General features: G+C 40.9%; 1 protein-coding gene across 4 annotated transcripts; it reads left to right on the top strand.

Annotated features, from left to right (window-relative positions):
• Nucleotides 1–3,025: 3,025 nt before the first annotated feature.
• LOC110487420 (NLR family CARD domain-containing protein 3) lies at nt 3,026–16,408 on the top strand. Of its 4 annotated transcripts, none has more exons than XM_090197473.1 (9): nt 3,026–3,268; nt 10,229–11,088; nt 11,361–11,474; nt 11,585–11,647; nt 12,118–13,884; nt 14,042–14,215; nt 14,344–14,517; nt 14,857–15,028; nt 15,297–16,408. In XM_090197473.1, exons 2-9 carry the CDS (start codon nt 10,922–10,924, stop codon nt 15,303–15,305), a joined length of 2,640 nt encoding a protein of 879 aa, XP_090053599.1. In that variant the 5' UTR covers nt 3,026–3,268; nt 10,229–10,921; the 3' UTR covers nt 15,306–16,408. The 4 variants fall into 4 exon arrangements, with proteins under 4 accessions (XP_090053599.1, XP_090053596.1, XP_090053600.1 ...); XM_090197470.1 differs by having other exon boundaries at nt 3,031–3,268; nt 11,582–11,647; XM_090197474.1 differs by lacking the exon at nt 3,026–3,268 and adding an exon at nt 8,865–9,419.
• Nucleotides 16,409–22,366: the final 5,958 nt, after the last annotated feature.

Here is a 22,366-nt window from a genome sequence, read left to right on the forward strand (position 1 = left end):
TCAAGAAATACCGTTTTACATTTGTTCCAAAAGCCAGTGAAAACGAGACTTGGTAGTGCAAGACTATGATTGGGTTGACACATTTCAGACCCGTTCTTATTCCTTAAAGCTGGAATCCTTATTGATGAAACTGCCACGCCCGTTTGGGATATTACAACAACGAAGAAGTTACTGCAAACAACAAACACTGTTATTTTTCCCCTTGGGCATCATTGCACCAGTGGTAGAATAGCAACATATGTAATGTCCCCAAAACAATACCATGATGCGCAACACTCCCCAACACTCCCCAACAACATCTGTGGGGTGGACAGTAGCACTATTTCCTCTACTGCAGATTTCCATCTTTAAAAGTGAACAAAGGGGCTTTCACCTGTACAGTCAGTTCCATTCAGAGCCTTCTTAAATGACGGGAGGATTGCTGATAGTTTTAAAAGGGGCCATGCATTTGTCTGTACGCCTGTTTGCAGTTCCATAGCCATGTTCAGTAGTTGAAAAATATGTTTTTATGTGAATGTGAAATAGGGAAGTCGATATGCCTGAACTAGATGGAAGTTTTCCATTGCAAAATGTTTTGCTTTAGTGTGCCCATATTGAACACATCCCAGCCAGGGATTAGATCTTCAGCAGGAACATAAACAAATAAAGATCAATATTTATATCATATCATCATTGTGAAACAAAAGGTTGTGATGCAGTTATGCCCTCAGAAACCCGTGTTATGATGCTGGTTCTTTGTTGCCACTGACAACTAAAACAACCAAAGCGTTGTCATCATACAACTGGAGGTGTGAATATTCTTCTTCGTTGAGGTTTAAAGGCAGTTTACATCCATATTATATTGCATTACAGCCACCAAATACACTATATATACAAAAGTATGTGGACACTCCTTCAAATTAATGGATTCTGCCATTTCAGCCACACCTGTTGCTGACAGGTGTATACAATTGAGCACACAGCCATGCAATCTCCATAGACAAACATTGGCCATAGACTGGCCTTACTGATGATCTCAGTGACTTTCAACGTGGCACCATCATAGGATGCCACCTTTCCAACAAGTCAGTTCATCAAATTTCTGCCCTGCTAGAGCTGCCCCAGTCAACTGTAAGTGCTGCTATTGTGAAGTGGAAACATCTAGGAGCTACAACGACTCATCCCCTGGCCACACAAGCTCACAGAACAGAGTGCTTTACGGTTGCAACACTCACTACTGAGTTCCAAACTGCCTCTGGAAGCAACGTCAGCACAATAACTGTTCGTCGGGAGCTTACTAAAATGGGTCTCCATGGCCGAGCAGCCGCACACAAGCCTAAGATCACCATGCGCAATGCCAAGCGTCGGCTGGAGTCATGTAAAGCTTGTCGCCATTGGACTCTGGAGCAGTGGAAACGTGTTCTCCTGAGTTATAAATCAAGCTTCACCATCTGGCAGTCCGACGGACTAATATGGGTTTGGCGCATTCCTGGAGAACGCTACCTGCACCAATGCATAGTGCCAACTGTAAAATTTAGTCGAGCAGGAATAATGGTCTGGGGCTGTTTTTCATGGTTCGGGCTAGGCCCCTTAGTTCCAGTGAACGGAAATCTTAATACAACAGCATACAATGACATTCTAGACAATTTTGTTCTTCCAACTGTGTGGCAACAGTTTGGGGAAGGCCCTTCCTGTTTCAGCACGACAATTCCCCCATTCACAAAGCAAGGTCCAGACAGAAAAGTTTGTTTTAAAGATCGGTGTGGAGGAACTTGAATGGCCTGCACAGAGCCCTGACCTCAACTCCATCAAAATGCTTTGGGATGAATTGGAACACCGACTGCAAGTTTTTTTTATTTTACCAGGCAAGTCAGTTAAGAACAAATTCTTATTTTCAATGACGGCCTAAGAACAGTGGGTTAACTGGCCTAGGAACAGTGGGTTAACTGGCCTAGGAACAGTGGGTTAACTGGCCTAGGAACAGTGGGTTAACTGGCCTAGGAACAGTGGGTTAACTGGCCTAGGAACAGTGGGTTAACTGGCCTAGGAACAGTGGGTTAACTGGTCTAGGAACAGTGGGTTAACTGGTCTAGGAACAGTGGGTTAACTGGTCTAGGAACAGTGGGTTAACTGGTCTAGGAACAGTGGGTTAACTGGTCTAGGAACAGTGGGTTAACTGGCCTAGGAACAGTGGGTTAACTGGTCTAGGAACAGTGGGTTAACTGGTCTAGGAACAGTGGGTTAACTGGTCTAGGAACAGTGGGTTAACTGGTCTAGGAACAGTGGGTTAACTGGTCTAGGAACAGTGGGTTAACTGGCCTAGGAACAGTGGGTTAACTGGTCTAGGAACAGTGGGTTAACTGGTCTAGGAACAGTGGGTTAACTGGTCTAGGAACAGTGGGTTAACTGGTCTAGGAACAGTGGGTTAACTGGTCTAGGAACAGTGGGTTAACTGGTCTAGGAACAGTGGGTTAACTGGTCTAGGAACAGTGGGTTAACTGGTCTAGGAACAGTGGGTTAACTGGCCTAGGAACAGTGGGTTAACTAGTCTAGGAACAGTGGGTTAACTGGTCTAGGAACAGTGGGTTAACTGGTCTAGGAACAGTGGGTTAACTGGCCTAGGAACAGTGGGTTAAGTGCCTGTTCAGGGGCAGAACGACAGATTTGTACCTTGTCAGCTCGGGGGTTCGAACTTGCAACCTTTCGGTTACTAGTTCAACACTCTAACCACTCTAACCCCTGCCGCCCCTGAGTCAGGCCTAATCGCCCAACATCAGTGCCCAACCTCACTAATGCTCTTGTGGCTGAATGGAAGTCCCCACAGCTATGTTCCAACATCTAGTGGAAAACATTCCCAGAGAGTGGGAAGGCTTTCCAACTCCCCATCGATGCCCATGATTTTGGAATGAGATGTTCGACAAGCAGGTGTCCACATACTTTTGGTCATGTAGTGTATATAGGGTTAGATGACAGTACAATTTCATAAATAGTTGAATTAACAAATGTGAAATGCAAACTGTTAAAGTTCCTCCCTGTCTCTGGCCGTACTCTAGTACAGTAGGTGGCGGTAATGCAACATGATATTGGATGCAAACTGTTAAAGTTCCTCCCTGTCTCTGGCCGTACTCTAGTACAGTAGGTGGCGGTAATGCAACATGATATTGGATGCAAACTGCTGATAAACTCCACAGAAGTAGAAGAAGATGACAGAAAACTGTGGAAAAACAGCAATTTGGAAGCTACACGAAGAAGTGGTCTGGAAAATGAGTTATGTTTTCGGGATACAAAGGCAGGCAACTTTTTCTGAATTTCTTAATATAAATGTAGCCATGAACAAAGTAGGCTAGGCCTAGCATACTGTTCAAATCCATGAATTTACAGGACCTGTATCCTATACTGGAAGAACAAAAATGCTAGTTGCGTAGTTCGTCCTGGTAAGGAAGTGAAACTAAAAACGGTTTACAAGCCAGGCCCTATTACAATATATTCCATTACGTATTGCAGAGACTTGCTCCCTTTGCGGAAAACACATTTCTGTCTTGATATTCCGTTGGAATGTACAATTAATTTCGGATGCATTGTTAAATAGTAATGATATATGGGGTAGGCAAAGTTTATCCTTATATCCGATTTTAGGGAAGTTACGAAAGTATCTGCGTCACGTCCATAAACAAAACCAGAGTTCTGCCAGCAGCACTAACGATCACTTGTATGGTAATTAGGAAACCTCACATTTCAAAACATTGCTGTGTACATAAGTCATTCAAGTGATATTTAATTTAAATCAATGGCCACTTTTATTCTGCCAACAAGAAAATGTAATAAGTAATTGATGAAAACAAACAAAAACAGGTTTTTGTTAAACATTACATTGGGCGCTATGGAAGGGGTGGAGTGGAAATTGCTACATAGTCCCCCTCCAAAACAACGTGATCGACGACCTCTTTTCGGTCTTATGTTCAAACATTTTAAATTGGATAAAAGTACAGCAAGAGTGCTGCTCTTTGTTTACGTCCATTTAGCTTCGTTCACACCCTCTTCAGCCTTAGACCCACCCATCTCTTAAAGAATTGTGAACACGTGACTGTGGCCTAAAGCAGTGAGGTAGTGCTTAAAAAACAAAATATTATAAGATTAGAATACTTTATTAACTTGAAGTGCTAAAGGTAGTAACCTACAATTATTTACAAAATGTAAACACACAAAGGCTTAAGTAGAAACACTATCAAAACGTAGGCCTACATCATGAGATCCTTTGTGTGACTGGTTCAGGTCAGGCTAAAATCAAATCTAATTGTATTTGTCACATGCCCCCCGAATACAATAGCTGTAGACTTGACTGTGAAATGCTTACTTACGAGCCCTTTCCCTACAATGCAGAGTTGAAAAAATATATATATATATAAAAATTAGCGAACTAAAAATAGGAAAATAGTAATGCCTCTTTAGTGACTGAAGAATGGTCGCCTTGACCTTTTTGAGCACCACCACGTGCTAACGGACAGGGACTCAAATCTACTTGTTGGTACACATGCCACTGTGGCAGGTAGATAATAAGCAATCTACCAGCCATTAAGATTTTTTTTACCACCCAAAATGTTTTTTTTCTGCAAAAATTACACCAACAAAACACAAAACAATTGATGAGCATGCTTTGTAATGTATCTAAAACAACAAATGTGTTACTAGTAAGAAGTAATGTGGTATATTGTTTACAGTGGCGATTTTAGCATGTCAATCTTGGTGTGGCAACAACAACAAAAAGTGATATGCATGCCAGCAAAGCCACAGCAACTCCCGGCACACACAACCTCCGCTCCAGGCCGGCGGCTAGGAGAGAGTCAAATGTACATTCTAATAGGTCTATTTCCCCAACATTGGAATCATATTCTAATGTTATACATTTCCATAACCTAAATAATTACATATGCGATGCATAGATAAACAATGATATGGCTGAAACCTGGACATAAACTATTTGACCTTGCTTTTAATAGCCTACCGCCAAAATCCGACCATAGAAAAAAGCAAAGATTTCCTGATATGTCATTGAAACCATTTCTTCAACTGTCCAAAGGCCGTAAGGCGCAATCCTATTGTTGCATCTTCTGATACTCCCTCTTTCTACGTTTTTACCATTAGGCTTTATATCCATCTCTGTGGCATTATAAAAACCACTCGCATCAGGTGCACGTTTGAGAATGGTGTTCTCCCGTAGTAGCATTCTGAAACATTCGCTCATGGCCGAGACAAGTGAAAACATTGCTGCGCTAATGTGAATTATTCATAGTTTATCAACTTTTAAGCTAAATGTTGTGGTATGTTTCATCAGCCTCGTCTTTGTGTTTAAACATTTTAGTATGGAATCACTGTTGTATGCCTAACGTACCGCAACTGTCCTAACGTCTGTTTTGAACAATCCCAGACATATTTTGTTATCGTCCTCGGGATGACGGGACGCTCCTGAGTTTGAGCAATATAGAATTGTGTAGTATACATAGTATACATCCCTTGATTGATTTAAAAACACAATACAACCACATGTGGATACAATGCATTTAGAAATGTGTTGAGAATAACACAAGTTAGTTCAAACAGCTAAGCCACATTAAAAATACACACATGAAAAATATTGTAGTCTAAATAAATGTGTATATACTGTAGTGTTTTTGTGGACATGACTAGTATACTGTAGTAACACCTGTCGACTAGGGTTAGCTAAAATGGCACAACAAGCCAGACTATGCCTACTGTTTGATAAGGGGAAGGCCTCAACCAGGACATAAGACACACAGGTTTGTGACAGGCCACCTATTGAGTTGGGTCAACAGTTCTGAGCAATGCAAGGACCAGACACAACACCTTAGCAAAAATATGTGTTATTACAATTGTAACATCTAAACGTTAGGTTCTAGGCCCATTAAAGGGAAACAGTACAGTAGCTGATATAAAGAACAAGCTAAGTTTATTAAAGCTTGAAAGATTAAGTTTGCTTGTTTGACACAGATAAATGACACACATTAACTAGAGTACCTTCTTACATCTGTTACTTCCACTAGGTAGCCTTCTGAAGTAGAAAAATGCTTTAACAAAGATTCTACTGGCTAAGTTCACAGCATGACTAAAAACAGTGACCAACAATACTGCACTGCTGATGGTAAAGAAAGAACAGTTAACCACTGCATTTACATAAACCATAGAAAGAACAGTTAACCACTGCACTTACATAAACCATAGAAAGAACAGTTAACCACTGCATTTACATAAACCATAGAAAGAACAGTTAACCCCTGCACTTACATAAACCATAGAAAGAACAGTTAACCACTGCACTTACATAAACCATAGAGAGAACAGTTAACCCCTGCATTTACATAAACCATAGAAAGAACAGTTAACCACTGCATTTACATAAACCATAGAAAGAACAGTTAACCACTGCATTTACATAAACCATAGAGAGAACAGTTAACCACTGCACTTACATAAACCATAGAAAGAACAGTTAACCACTGCATTTACATAAACCATAGAAAGAACAGTTAACCCCTGCATTTACATAAACCATAGAAAGAACAGTTAACCACTGCATTTACATAAACCATAGAAAGAACAGTTAACCACTGCATTTACATAAACCATAGAAAGAACAGTTAACCACTGCATTTACATAAACCATAGAAAGAACAGTTAACCCCTGCATTTACATAAACCATAGAGAGAACAGTTAACCCCTGCATTTACATAAACCATAGAAAGAACAGTTAACCACTGCATTTACATAAACCATAGAGAGAACAGTTACCCACTGCATTTACATAAACCATAGAAAGAACAGTTAACCACTGCATTTACATAAACCATAGAAAGAACAGTTAACCACTGCATTTACATAAACCATAGAAAGAACAGTTAACCACTGCACTTACATAAACCATAGAAAGAACAGTTAACCACTGCACTTACATAAACCATAGAGAGAACAGTTAACCACTGCACTTACATAAACCATAGAAAGAACAGTTAACCACTGCACTTACATAAACCATAGAGAGAACAGTTAACCACTGCACTTACATAAACCATATATATTTTAGAAACACATGACTTCACTTAAAGACAGTCAGTCACCTTAATGGAGGGCGCTGCCAATAAAATGCCTGGACCTCAAACCAGCAATCTCTCTCTCGCTCTCTCTCTCTCTCTCTCTCTCTCAGTATTTAGACCATAGTATGACAGTATATTTTTATATGGGTAACGCCTTGAAAATCAGCGATTACAAGGACTTTGAGTATTGGCAAACTGTTATCTGGGGATGGGTCTATATTAAAGAACATGATTTACTAATCCCACATTGTATTATCCATACATTTGGTTTATCTAAATCCAAAGTGTCACTTGTTATTAGTCAATTGAAATGAAGGGAAATAACATTGTGAGCAAAATTATTTATCAGTTAACTTGATAGATGACCGTAGATTTGACGATTTGAGCATTTGTGGCCTCGATTTAAAAATAAAATCCTAATTTACCAAAAATGCCTCATTGATGTTACCATATACAGTGGGGCAAAAAAGTATTTAGTCAGCCACCAATTGTGCAAGTTCTCCCACTTAAAAAGATGAGAGGCCTGTAATTTTCATCATAGGTACACTTCAACTATGACAGACAAAATGAGGAAAAAAATCCAGAAAATCACATTTTAGGATTTTTTATGAATTTATTTGCAAATTATGGTGGAAAATAAGTATTTGGTCAATAACAAAAGGTTACCTCAATACTTTGTTATATACCCTTTGGCAATGACAGAGGTCAAACGTTTTCTGTAAGTCTTCACAAGGTTTTCACACACTGTTGCTGGTATTTTGGCCCATTCCTCCATGCAGATCTGCTCTAGAGCAGTGATGTTTTGGGGCTGTTGCTGGGCAACACGGACTTTCAACTCCCTCCAAAGATTTTCTATGGGGTTGAGATCTGGAGACTGGCTAGGCCACTCCAGGACCTTGAAATGCTTCTTACGAAGCCACTCCTTCGTTGCCCGGGCGGTGTGTTTGGGATCATTGTCATGCTGAAAGACCCAGCCACGTTTCATCTTCAATGCCCTTGCTGATGGAAGGAGGTTTTCACTCAAAATCTCACAATACATGGCCCCATTCATTCTTTCCTTTACACGGATCAGTCGTCCTGGTCCCTTGGCAGAAAAACAGCCCCAAAGCATGATGTTTCCACCCCCATGCTTAACAGTAGGTATGGTGTTCTTTGGATGCAACTCAGCATTCTTTGTCCTCCAAACACGATGAGTTGAGTTTTTACCAAAAAGTTATATTTTGGTTTCATCTGACCATATGACATTCTCCCAATCTTCTTCTGGATCATCCAAATGCTCTCTAGCAAACTTCAGACGGGCCTGGACATGTACTGGCTTAAGCAGGGGGACACGTCTGGCACTGCAGGATTTGAGTCCCTGGCGGCGTAGTGTGTTACTGATGGTAGGCTTTGTTACTTTGGTCCCAGCTCTCTGCAGGTCATTCACTAGGTCCCCCCGTGTGGTTCTGGGATTTTTGCTCACCGTTCTTGTGATCATTTTGACCCCACGGGGTGAGATCTTGCGTGGAGCCCCAGATCGAGGGAGATTATCAGTGGTCTTGTATGTCTTCCATTTCCTAATAATTGCTCCCACAGTTGATTTCTTCAAACCAAGCTGCTTACCAATTGCAGATTCAGTCTTCCCAGCCTGGTGCAGGTCTACAATTTTGTTTCTGGTGTCCTTAGACAGCTCTTTGGTCTTGGCCATAGTGGAGTTTGGAGTGTGACTGTTTGAGGTTGTGGACAGGTGTCTTTTATACTGATAACAAGTTCAAACAGGTGCCATTAATACAGGTAACGAGTGGAGGACAGAGGAGCCTCTTAAATAAGAAGTTACAGGTCTGTGAGAGCCAGAAATCTTGCTTGTTTGTAGGTGTCCAAATACTTATTTTCCACCATAATTTGCAAATAAATTCATTAAAAATCCTACAATGTGATTTTCTAGATTATTTTTTCTCATTTTGTCTGTCATGGTTGAAGTGTACCTATGATGAAAATTACAGGCCTCTCTCATCTTTTTAAGTAGGAGAACTTGCACAATTGGTGGCTGACTAAATACTTTTTTGCCCCACTGTAAATATAATGAATTATATTTCTATGGGTGTTACCATCATTGGTTTTATACTCCCACTGGTGGCACAATGTTATCATAGTGGTACAATATCATTTAAAGCCATATTAGTTGGTTTACAATGGGAAGATGTGCTCAAATACGTCTTGAAAAATTCAGTACATTTTTTCCAGAATGCCATGCCCAAATGCCACCGGAGACCATACTGCCAAGTGCTTGGAGGATTTTAACATTCCATTTTCTGTTTTTGAATGGTGTGAGCGTACCCTAACAACAGAATGGTGTGAGCATAAACCCTCATTAAAAACATTCACATCATTGACATTTATAGCAAGCATGTTTGAGATGGTTTGTTGTGGGGGGTTATAAGTGTTTTTTTGAGTATAGGACGAGTCAACAACATTACTTGGGTATGAGTCAACAACATTACTCGGGTATGAGTCAACAATATTACTTGGGTATGAGTTAACAATATTACTTGGGTATGAGTTAACAACATTACTTGGGTATGAGTTAACAACATTACTTGGGTATGAGTTAACAATATTACTTGGGTATGAGTTAACAACATTACTTGGGTATGAGTTAACAACATTACTTGGGTATGAGTCAACAACATTACTTGGGTATGAGTTAACAATATTACTTGGGTATGAGTTAACAACATTACTTGGGTATGAGTTAACAATATTACTTGGGTATGAGTTAACAACATTACTTGGGTATGAGTTAACAATATTACTTGGGTATGAGTTAACAACATTACTTGGGTATGAGTTAACAATATTACTTGGGTATGAGTTAACAACATTACTTGGGTATGAGTTAACAATATTACTTGGGTATGAGTTAACAACATTACTTGGGTATGAGTTAACAACATTACTTGGGTATGAGTTAACAATATTACTTGGGTATGAGTTAACAACATTACTTGGGTATGAGTTAACAACATTACTTGGGTATGAGTTAACAACATTATTTGGTTATGAGTTAGCAGAATATGAACTTTTAAAAGTGAGATTTTCACTGGACAGTTAATTTAACCACTTCTCTGCTGTGTGTCAAATAAAGTGCTTTGTGTGTTCACAGATCAGCACATCCTGATCAGAGGTCTGTCATGAATTCCCCCGAGGAGAGGCACATTGTAGGACCCCTTGTACACAGTTCATTTGAAAGGATAATTTGACTCACCAGTGTTATTGTCATCGTCAACCAACATTGTTAATAAACATTACATGACATTCTTAATTGAGATTACATTAGGCTGCTACCACTCCTGCAGTGCTAGCCACAGTATCCTTTTCAGATCTTAAGACGTTAAGACTATTTTCAGAGCAGATCAGAATCCCACTTGTGATTGGTGGATTATGTTTGTCTCCTAACATTGCTTTATTTAACTTGGAATATACTTCATGCTCGGGAGGAAGAAATTCCCCAACTATCCACATGCATGCTATGTATCTCTGGTTTTCAATGCTCACAACTCTCAAATCAACCACACACTTCTAACACATCATGTTTCTGTTCTATTAATTGATAGTGGTATCTACCCTGTATATAATCTGAACGTTTCAGAACTCTATGACCTCAATGTTAAAATAGGGACTTTTTTTCTCCATTTCCTGCTTTCAGTTTAGTTGTGTTTTACTTGAGAAAGGATGCAAGCTGGGTTACACCAGTCTCAGCAGTTGTTTTCTGTTTAGCTTAAAAGTAATCTACCATTAGGCTGCAAGTGTTGTAAAGGGTGTTGTTTTTTAAAAGTCCAGTGTACAAGGGGTCAAAATGAGTTTCTCTGGAGAGAATGAGGAGGCTGGCCGTCCCTCTAGTATCTGTGAAGAGACTGAAGAGGAAGCCACTGCTTCCAGAATGAGTCCCTCAGGGAGTGAGGGAGAAATGTCCCTTAAAAGGAGTTTTCCTACAGAACAGGACACTGACAGGGAACATAAGAGGTAAGATCATCAAATAGGTAATTGTGAAGGAGTTGAGAGTTTGTAACAACTATCGAACAAGCCAGTATTGTTGTGATTTGTCTTTATTTCATACAATAGATCAAGTGAATCAGACATTTTGTTGGATACATTTACTATATCACGAATCTATTCCTAGCTGTTATGTGAATTAAGACTGATGACAATTATAAAGTAACCATAGAAAAAACAGTTAAACATTTTTTATAAGTGCACGCACTCCATGTTGGGAATGAATATCCTGCTCTAAACAGGATCAAGACAGACAGACCAGTCTCGCCTGCACCTAGTGGTGTCTCCATGAAGAGTGACCGGTCGATGGGACTTCCTATTCTCTTCAGTGATGGAGAATTATCCGCTGGGAAAAGGTGAACTGAGACATAACGTGGTATTTGATGATGCCACTTCCTTTTATTTAGCATCTTCTGTATAGATGAAGACTGATATTATTGCTCTCTGTGCTCATTTTTACAAACAGTATCTCTGAGGAGAATGACCAGTCAATGGATCACCAACCCAGAGTCCCTACTGATGACAGAGTGTAAGTTATAACAGTTTACACTGCATCCTACCTGTTTTCTAGTTTATTTCACCATACATGTGTCTGATCACATCTAGTACATTTACTCTGTTAATTTCCAGATAATAGCATCCAGTTCATCATTCAGGACGCCTCATTTAGCTTCTTATAGGATTTTAATTGTCTACAGGACATCATTCAGTCTGACTTTATACTAGAAATGTAGATAAAATAATAATATGATGACTATAATAGTGAGACTGGACCCAATGTTAAGTGTAACTATCAGGAGATGCTGAGTGCATTGTCTCTCAGTAATTGCACCATATTTTGTGGCTTCATTTTCACTTAGCCGAGCTAACTCTAGGATGTCAAACCATGTACTGTTTCATCATTAATCACATTCAGGTTAGAGTTCATATTTTATATATTTTTTTACCCAAACAAATATAATTCAATTCAACAATGAACATCTTTTTTTCCACACATAGGTACAACACTGTTTCCACTAAGACAGAAATCCAGGAGAAAATGAAATCCTACTTGAAGAATAGGGCAGATTCTTTATTTGAAGGCATTGAGGATCAAGCCAAAAAAACACCTCTTAACAACATCTACACAGAGCTCTACATCACACAAGGTGGAAGTGGAGAGGTCAATTATGAACATGAGGTGAGACAGATTGAGACAGCATGCAGGTTTCCAGTAGAACAAGAGACATCAATCCAACTCAATGACATCTTCAAACCCTTACCTGGACAAGACAAGCCTATCAGAACAGTGCTGACAAGGGGAGTTGCTGGCATTGGAAAAACAGTGTCTGTGCTGAAGTTCATGTTGGACTGGGCTGAAGGAAAAGCAAATCAAGACATCCAGATCATCTTCCCACTTCCTTTTCGGGATCTGAACTTGATGAGAGATAAAAATCAAAGTCTGATAGAACTACTTCATCACTCCTTTATAGAAACAAAACAATCAGAAAGCTCAGAAAATAAAAATATTGTGTTTGTTTTTGATGGTCTGGATGAATGTCGCCTTCCTCTGGACTTCCAGAATAATAAGATCTGCTGTGATGTCACAGAGTCAACTTCAGTGGATGTTCTGCTGACAAACCTCATTAAAGGGAATCTGCTTCCCTCTGCTCACATTTGGATAACATCCCGACCTGCAGCAGCCAATCAGATCCCTCCTGAGTGTGTTGACCAGGTGACAGAGGTACGAGGATTCAATGACCTACAGAAGGAGGAGTACTTCAGGAAGAGAATCGGTGAGGAGGACCTGGCCAGCAGAATCATCTCACACATAAAGACATCAAGGAGCCTCCACATCATGTGCCACATTCCTGTGTTCTGTTGGATTTCAGCCAGTGTCCTAGAGAGACTATTGGTTGAAGCAGAGAGTCGAGAGATCCCCAAGAATCTGACTCAAATGTACACTCATCTCATGATCTTCCAGTCAAAACTGAGGACTCAGAAATATCCTGTAGAGCATGCCAACGATTCTCACTGGGATAAAGAGATGATTGAGGCACTGGGAAAATTGGCTTTTCAACAGCTAGAAAAAGGCCATCTGATATTCTATGAGGAAGACCTGAGAGAGTGTGGCATTGACATCAAGGATGCGTCTGTGTACTCTGGAGTGTGCACTCAGATCTTCAGAGAAGAGTCTGGGCTTAACCAGATGAAGGTGTACTGCTTTGTACATCTGAGTATCCAGGAGTTTCTGGCTGCACTATATGTGTTCCTCATGTTCACTAACAACAACAACAATCTGATGGCTAAAGAGAGATCCCTCCGCAACAAAAACAGTCTTTATGAAGATGCAGTGGACAAGGCCTTGCAGTTTGAAAATGGCCATCTGGACCTTTTCCTCCGCTTCCTTCTAGGCCTTTCACATGAGTCCAATCAGCATCTCCTACAAGGCCTACTGACACCAACAGGAAGCACCTCACAGAGCAACAAGGAAACAGTCAAGTACATCAAGGAGAAGATCAGGAAGAACCTCCCCCTGGAGAGGTGTATCAATCTGTTCCACTGTCTGAATGAACTGAATGATCATTCTCTAGTGGAGGAGATCCAAAGCTACCTGAGATCAGGAAGTCTCTCAAAATCTAAACTCTCATCTGGACAGTGGTCAGCTCTGGTCTTCATGTTGCTGACCTCCGAGAAGCTGGATGTGTTTGACCTGAAGAAATACATCAGATCAGATGCGGCTCTTCTCAAACTTCTCCCAGTTGTCAGATCCTCTAGAACAGCCCTGTAAGTGCTTAGTCAAATTGATTTCCAAACAGCATGCTAATGTAACATAATAATGAACATCAGTTTGAATGACTAGTTAGGCTGATAATTCAGTCCCAAACGGGGCATTTATTTGTGGGCACCTGGGTATCTTAAGATGCAGCTATGTTTTCCACAGGCTGAACGAATGTAAACTCACCAAGAAAAGCTTTGAGGCACTGGCTTCTGTTCTCAAATCAAACTCATGCTGTCTGAGAGTGCTGGACATGAGTGGAAATAAACTCCAGGATTCAGGAGTGAAGCTGCTCTCTGCTGGACTGGAGGATCCACACTGTAAACTGGAGACATTGAAGTGAGTGACTTTGTGACTGTCTCCATTGCAAAGTGAAGTGGATGTTGGAGATATGAAGATGTATATTCTTCATGTTGTAAATGTAGTTATAGATTTGTGTGGGTTACTAAGCCGCATTATCTCTCCAGGTTGAATGATTGCAACCTAACTGAGAAATCTTGTGAGGTGCTGGCTTCAACTCTCAGCTCAAACACCTCAAGTTTGAGAGAGCTAGACCTGGGAGGAAATGAACTCCAGGATTCAGGAGTGAGATTCATCTGTGCTGGACTTGAGAATCCACAATGTAAATTGGAGACACTGAGGTAAGGCTAACCCTCACAGAGTTTAACTTACATTTCACTGGTCCTGGATTTAATCCAAGGCAGTGCACTGGACAACTGACAGTGTGACTTTCAAAGCCCATTTATGTCCGATCGACATGCGCTACATTTAGAGTGAATGCGATTTCCACAAAACTCTGCTCAAAACTTGGATTAAATTCCAACCTTGGTCTCTGATGTCATAATTGGGACTTGGTCTCTGATGTCATAATATATGACAATTTGTCAGTTTTTATCATTAATTGTATCATCTTTAGATGCTAAACTGACAGTTTCTGTAATATTTTATACTGTGTAACTTTTCTGCCTCACTTTCCACAGGCTGTCAGGCTGCAGCATCACAGAGGAAGGCTGTGCTTCTCTGGCTTCAGCTCTGAGGTCAAACCCCTCCCACCTGAAGGAGCTGGACCTGAGTGGAAATACTCCAGGAGTCTCTGGAGTAAAGCTGCTCTCTTCTGTACAAGAGGATCCCCTCTACACTGGAGACACTGCGGTGAGTTTTTTTAAGATCACAGTTTTATGAACACAGTAATATAGTGAACAATTAGCCATTGTAGACATCCAGACACCCGGATCATATTCATTTGTGCAAACTGTAGCAAAACATTTTGCAACACATGCTAGTTTCTTATTGGACAAGTTCAGGTAGTTCCTGCCCGTTTTGTTCCGTGTTCTTCTCTTTGGTGTCTAGTGAATACGACCCCTATATGTCTAAGCTGCTGTATGAGGACTTAGATCCACTTCCCTTCTTTCCTTCCCAGGTTAAATGATTGACAGCTCACAGATTCAGTGAAGGAATGGCCTCAACTCAAAATCCTTGGTTGTGGGAGTGCGCTGCAGTTAAATGCTTCTGGGACAGTTACAAAATTAATTTCAAAGTGCTTCAATATAAATATTCAATGCTTCGAAATCGACAATGATCGCTCCTTGAATCAGAGAACCCTGGCAAAGTGGTGCCAGGAAAATAACCTCAACAAACACGTCACCGGGGGCACACTGCCTGCCCTCCAGGACACCTACAGCACCCGGTGTCACAGGAAGGCCAAGAAGATGATCAAGGATCTCAGCCACCCGAGCCACGACCTGTTCACCTCGCTACCATGTAGAAGGAGGAGACAGTACAGGTGCATCAAAACCGGGACAGAGAGACAGGACAGCTTTTATCTCCAGGCCATCAGACTGTTAAATAGGGGGGAGGGGTGGGTGGTTGGATAAATGGGATGAGAGGTTGAGGTCCACTTTTTAGTTTTCTTGTTTGAATCATGTACCAATATTTTTGGTAATTGTACCTGTAACACCCCCCTCCCCCCAACAAGAAAATGGCAAAAGAAACTGGTCATTCAGGTTGTTATTACTTTTACTTCACCTCATTACACTGTAGTATATGGACTGACTGTTACTCCTGGCTGGAATGATGACTTGTCAATCTGTCAGTAAGTTGGCGTTATAGGTAATGTAAATATGGTTTGATATTGGTTGTTTCTGTTGCGTGTCAGTGGACTGTGTGTTCTGTTAGCTCAGTAAAAAGCCATTTTATAATGACATCGTGTTATATCCATCATGTCTATACATATTGACTATAGTAGTAAGCTTCTTTAACTCAACAAACTTATTGTCTTCTTAGTAACTCTGCTGTGCATTTTACCAGACTGCTAGTGCAGCGGTTTAAGGTACTGCATCTCAATGCAAGAGGGGTTACTTAATGTCCCTGGTTCGAATCCAGGCTGTATTACATACGGCCGTGATTGGGAGTCCCATAGGGCGGCGCACAATTGGCCCAGTGTCATATGGGTTTGGCCGGGGTAGGCCGTCATTGTAAATACATTTGTTCTTTATTGACTTGCCTAGTTAAATAAACAAATATTTCAGTGTATTTGATGTCTGGATTGTCTTGTGTGTTCTAATTGCTTGGATTTTTATTGTAGCACCATGGGTTTTTGAAAAGCATGTTACAAATCAAATGTATTTTTATTACAGTAATGTAAAATTACTCACATTGTATGTTAAATCTATGATAAACTGTATATTTCAAGTTAATAATAAAAATGAATAATATTCAAATTCATTTAAGTTCTATTTCAAGTAGTATTCCATTTTCATAGTAAAGTTGTTATTGCCATCTGTGATTAACTCATTGAATGACTTGGGGCTCTATTCAATCTGCATCACTGAAGCGGTTCAGATTGAGCTATAGAAATGTAAAGGTCATTTCCCATTGAGCCAAATTATTCAGCATTTACCATGAATGTAGTCTCCACTAAAGCAGGGAACATTGCCTTTCACATTTCAATCACGCCGTAATGCTGAACTTCCTCCATATGCATTGACTCTAATTTGAAGGGGTGGTCACATAGTCATATATATAGTGTATGTGGGTAGCTGGGGGTTGTTAATGGGGGTTGTTAATAGTTGCTACTACACAGCAGAATGCTGTCGTGAATTCGGACAGCATACTGACAGGGACTCAACCCCAGTTCTCTTCACATTCAGTGACAACATTTTTAGCTGTCTACCACAGCATATTGAAGTTGAAATTAAACAATGAAATTGCAGACTTTCAGCTTTAATTTGAGGGTATTTACATCCAAATCAGGTGAACAGTGTAGGAATTACAGCACTTTTTATATGTGGTCCCACCCTTTTTAAGGGACCAAAAGTAATTGGACAATTGGCTGCTCAGCTGTTCCATGGCCAGGTGTGTGTTATTCCCTCATTAGTTAATTTACAAGTAAGCAGATAAAAGGTCAAGAGTTGATTTGAAGTGTGGCATCTGCATTTGGTATATGTTGCTGTTAACCCTCAATATGAAGTCCAAGGAGCTGCCACTGCCAGTGAAGCAAGACATCATTAGGCTGAACAAACCCATCAGCGAGATAGCAAAACCATTAGGTGTGAACAAATCAACTATTTGGTACATTCTTAAAAAGAACACCAGGTACACCAAAAGGCCCGGAAGACCATGGAAAATAACAGCAAAAGTGTGTGAAAACCTTGTGAAGACTTACAGAAAACGTTTGACCTCTGTCATTGCCAACAAAGGGTATATAACAAAGTATTGAGATAAACTTTTGTTGTTGACCAAATACTTATTTTCCACCATAATTTTGCCAGTGTTACCTCAGTGATGCCCACCCATCCATCTTAGACATGATGCCTTGTTAAAAGTTAATTTGTGGAATTTCTTTCCTTCTTAATGTGTTTGAACCAATCAGTTGTGTTGTGACAAGGTAGGGGTGGTATACAGAAGATAGCCCCATTTGGTAAAAGGCCAAGACCACATTATACCAAGAACAGCTCAAATAAGCAAAGAGAAACGACAGTCCATCATTACTTTAAAACATGAAGGTCAGTCAATACGGAACATTTCTTCAAGTGCATTCGCAAAAACCATCAAGCCTTATGATGAAACTGGCTCTCATGAGGATCGCCACAGGAAAGGAAGACCCAGACTTGGGAGCTGCAGAGGATAAGCTCATTACAGTTACCAGCCTCAGAAATTGCTGCCCAAATACATGCTTCACAGAGTTCAAGTAACAGGATACCAATAATAAGAAGGATACCAATAATAAGAAGAGACTTGCTTGGGCCAAGAAACACGAGCAATGGACATTAGTCCGGTGGAACTCTGTCCTTTGGTCTGATGAGTCCAAATTTGAGATTTTTGGTTCCAACCGCCATGCTTGTGTGAGACGCAGAGTAGGTGAACGGGTGATCTCTGCATGTGTAGTTCCCAATGTGAAGCATGGAGGAGGAGGTGTGATGGTCTGGGGTGCTTTGCTGGTGACACTGTCAGTGATTTTATTTAGAATTAAAGGCACACCTAACCAGCATGGCTACCATAGCATTCTGCAGCGATACGCCACCCCATCTGGTTTGCGCTTAGTGGGACAGTCATGTATTTTTCAACAGGACAATGACCCAACACACCAGGCTGTGTAATGGCTATTTGACCAATAAGGAGAGTGATGGAGTGCTGCATCAGATGACCTGGCCTCCACAATCACCCGACCTCAACCCAATTGAGATGGTTTGGGATAAGTTGGACCACAGAGGGAAGGAAAAGCAGCCAACAAGTGCTCAGCATATATCCAACTCCTTCAAGACTGTTGGAAAAGCATTCCAGGTGAAGCTGGTTGAGAGAATGCCAAGAGTGTGCAAAGCTGTCATCAAGGTGGCTACTTTGAAGAATATAAAATATAAAATCTATTTTGATTTGTTTAACACTTGTTTTGGTTACTGCATGATTCCATATGTGTTATGTCATAGTTGATGTCTTCACTATTATTCTACAATGTAGAACTGAGTGACGTTGTGACTGTCTCCACTGCAAAGGAAAGGGATGTTGTAAATATGAAGATGTACATTCTTCATGTTATAAATGTAGTTATAGATTTGTGTAGATTACTTACAGTTGAAGTCATATGTTTACATACACCTTAGCCAAATACATTTAAACTCAGTTTTTCACAATTCCTGACATCTAATCCTAGTAAAAATCACTGTCTTAGGTCAGTTAGGATCACCACTTTATTTTAAGAATGTGAAATGTCAGAATAATAGAGAGAATTATTTATTTATTTCATCACATTCCCAGTGGGTCAGAAGTTACCTTTAATTTGTTTTACAGAGCTGGTGTAACTGAGTCAGGTTTGTAGGCCTCCTTGCTCGCACACGCTTTTTCAGTTCTGTGCCATTTTTGCAAATGTATTAAAACTGAAATATTACATTTACATTTTAAAATTTCAATCACGCTGTAATGCTGAACTTCTGCCATTTGCATTGAATCGTGCCCTTGGTTTCTATGCCTATGGATGTTCATACTCACAGTAATGAATAGGTCTACCTGTGTGGACTCAAGGCATTTAAGGTGTTCTCTGCTGGTCCAACTTCAATCTATTTCAAATGGGAACAAAAACATTTCACTACTATTCCATGTTTTAACAGTTGATCAAATCAAATCAAATTTATTTATATAGCCCTTCGTACATCAGCTGATATCTCAAAGTGCTGTACAGAAACCCAGCCTAAAACCCCAAACAGCAAGCAATGCAGGTGTAGAAGCACGGTGGCTAGGAAAAACTCCCTAGAAAGGCCAAAACCTTTCCTAGACACCCTTCTGTACGTCTTACCTTGTTATTTCAGTGTATTACAGATCTCTGTAGTCTTTGAGCTGTAGCATTGACTACTTATTGCTTAGATTAGTTTGTATTGTAGCACCTTGGGTTTTAAAACAAGTAGCATTTTTTACATTCTATGTGACCCTGTGTGTTAATCTATGGTCAACTGTATTTCATATTCCTTAAATATTTGAGGTAAAGCTCTTATTCATATTGCTGTGTGACATTGTGTCAATCTGTGATTAATTGAATGACTTGGTTTGCAGAGATATGAATGTTCATACTCACATATAACTACATATAGGCCTAACTGTGTACACTTTAAACAGTAACAAAGCGGTCACACTGCCACTGTTTTGGAAATAAGATTAGAAATGGGGCTGGATAAATCTAACCACTATCAAATTAATAGACAAGAGTTATGGATGAAAGACCTGACCAACCATGATCTTGTTTACAATGACATGGTTAACAAACAGAAATAAATAAATTTGGGGTTAGGATTATGTAGGACAGTTGAATTAAACTCATGAGGCATTTAAGTTATATTCTTCAAGAGTCAATGAGTAAATATCATTAATAAAAACTTCAAAAAAATGGAAGTACCAATTGCAGATTGCCCCTTTAAGGTGTTCTCTGCTGCTCCAACTAAAATTGATTTGATGTGGAACAAAATAAATGTCGCTACAATACCATATTTTAATAGTTTCTAAATGCTATATGAAGAAACTAGGGGCTCCTTGACATTCACTTGTACAGTCAGTTCCAATCAGTGATTAGGTTACTTAAATTAAGGGAGTTGGGATGATGGTAGTTTTAAAATAATTTGAATGGTATGTGTGTACACCTGTGTCCCTTTCCATAGTGTAGTTCAGTAACTGGAAAATGTTTTGTAATTTAGAAAATATATATTTTAAATTATCCTTTATTTAACTAGGCAAGAACAAATTATTAATACAATGACGGCCTACAGTGGGTTAACTGGGAACAGTGGGTTAACTGCCTTGTTTAGGGTTGCAGAAAAACACATTTTTACCTTGCAGCTCTGGGATTCAATCCAGCACCCATTTGGTTACTGGCCTAACACTCTAACCACTAGACTACCTGCAGTAAAGGACTAATGTAAAATTTGAATTTTAGCCTAGATATGCCTCCCTGAACTTTCCCTACAAAAACAGATGTAATTTTTCATGGGCAAATTGTTTTGTTTTAGTGTGCTCATACTGAACACATCACAGCCAGGGATGTTTGGCTATGCAGGAACATAAACAAAGAAAGAGAAACACTGGTTAGCAGAATGTCTCTTGTGAAAGCATGTTTGTGGGTTATTGTTATGGTGAGTGAATGAGGACCCAAAAGCGAACTAACTTAAACAGAGCTTCTTTAATAACCAAACATAGGTAGGCTCAGATAGACCGGCAGATTCCGACAGGACAGGACAAGGTTACAGCAAACATGACGATAGTCTGGCTCAGGCATGAAACACAAACAAGAATCCGACAAGGACAGGAACAGAAACAGAGAGAGATATAGGGACCTAATCAGAGGGAAAAAGGGAACAGGTGGGAAACGGGGTGAATGGGTAGTTAGAGGAGACAAGGAACAGCTGGGAGAAAGCGGGGGAGAAAAGGTAACCTAACAACGACCAGCAGAGGGAGACAGGGTGAAGGGAAAGGACAGAGACAAGACACAACATGACAGTACCCCCCCACTCACCGAGCGCCTCCTGGCGCACTCGAGGAGGAAACCTGGCGGCAACGGAGGAAATCCTCGATCAGCGCACGGTCCAGCACGTCCCGAGAGGGAACCCAACTCCTCTCCTCAGGACCGTACCCCTCCCAATCGACAAGGTACTGGTGACCACGGCCCCGAGGACGCATGTCCAAAATCCTGCGGACCCTGTAGATGGGTGCGCCCTCGACAAGGATGGGGGGGGGGGGGGGGAGACGAGCGGGGGCGCGAAGAACGGGCTTAATACAGGAGACATGGAAGACCGGGTGGACGCGACGAAGGTATCGCGGAAGAAGAAGTCGAACTGCGACAGGATTAATGACCCGAGAAATACGGAACGGACCAATGAACCGCGGGGTCAACTTGCGAGAAGCCGTCTTAAGGGGAAGGTTCTGAGTGGAGAGCCAAACTCTCTGACCGCGACAATATCTAGGACTCTTAGTTCTACGCTTATTAGCAGCCCTCACAGTCTGCGTCCTATAACGGCAAAGTGCAGACCTGACCCTCTTCCAGGTGCGCTCGCAACGTTGGACAAAAGCCTGAGCGGAGGGGACGCTGGACTCGGCGAACTGAGATGAGAACAGCGGAGGCTGGTACCCGAGGCTACTCTGAAAAGGAGATAGCCCGGTCGCAGACGAAGGAAGCGAGTTGTGGGCGTATTCTGCCCAGGGGAGCTGTTCTGACCAAGACGCAGGGTTGCGAAAAGAAAGACTGCGTAAGATGCGACCAATAGTCTGATTGGCCCGTTCTGCTTGACCGTTAGACTGGGGGTGAAAGCCGGAAGAGAGACTGACGGAAGCCCCAATCAAACGGCAAAACTCCCTCCAAAATTGAGACGTGAATTGCGGACCTCTGTCCGAAACGACGTCTGACGGAAGGCCATGAATTCTGAAAACATTCTCGATGATGATTTGTGCCGTCTCTTTAGCAGAAGGAAGCTTAGCAAGGGGAATGAAATGGGCCGCCTTAGAGAACCTATCGAC

This window comes from Oncorhynchus mykiss, chromosome 13 (assembly GCF_057628025.1).
Source record: "Oncorhynchus mykiss isolate SJ-2025 chromosome 13, ASM5762802v1, whole genome shotgun sequence".
NCBI lineage: Eukaryota > Metazoa > Chordata > Actinopteri > Salmoniformes > Salmonidae > Oncorhynchus > Oncorhynchus mykiss.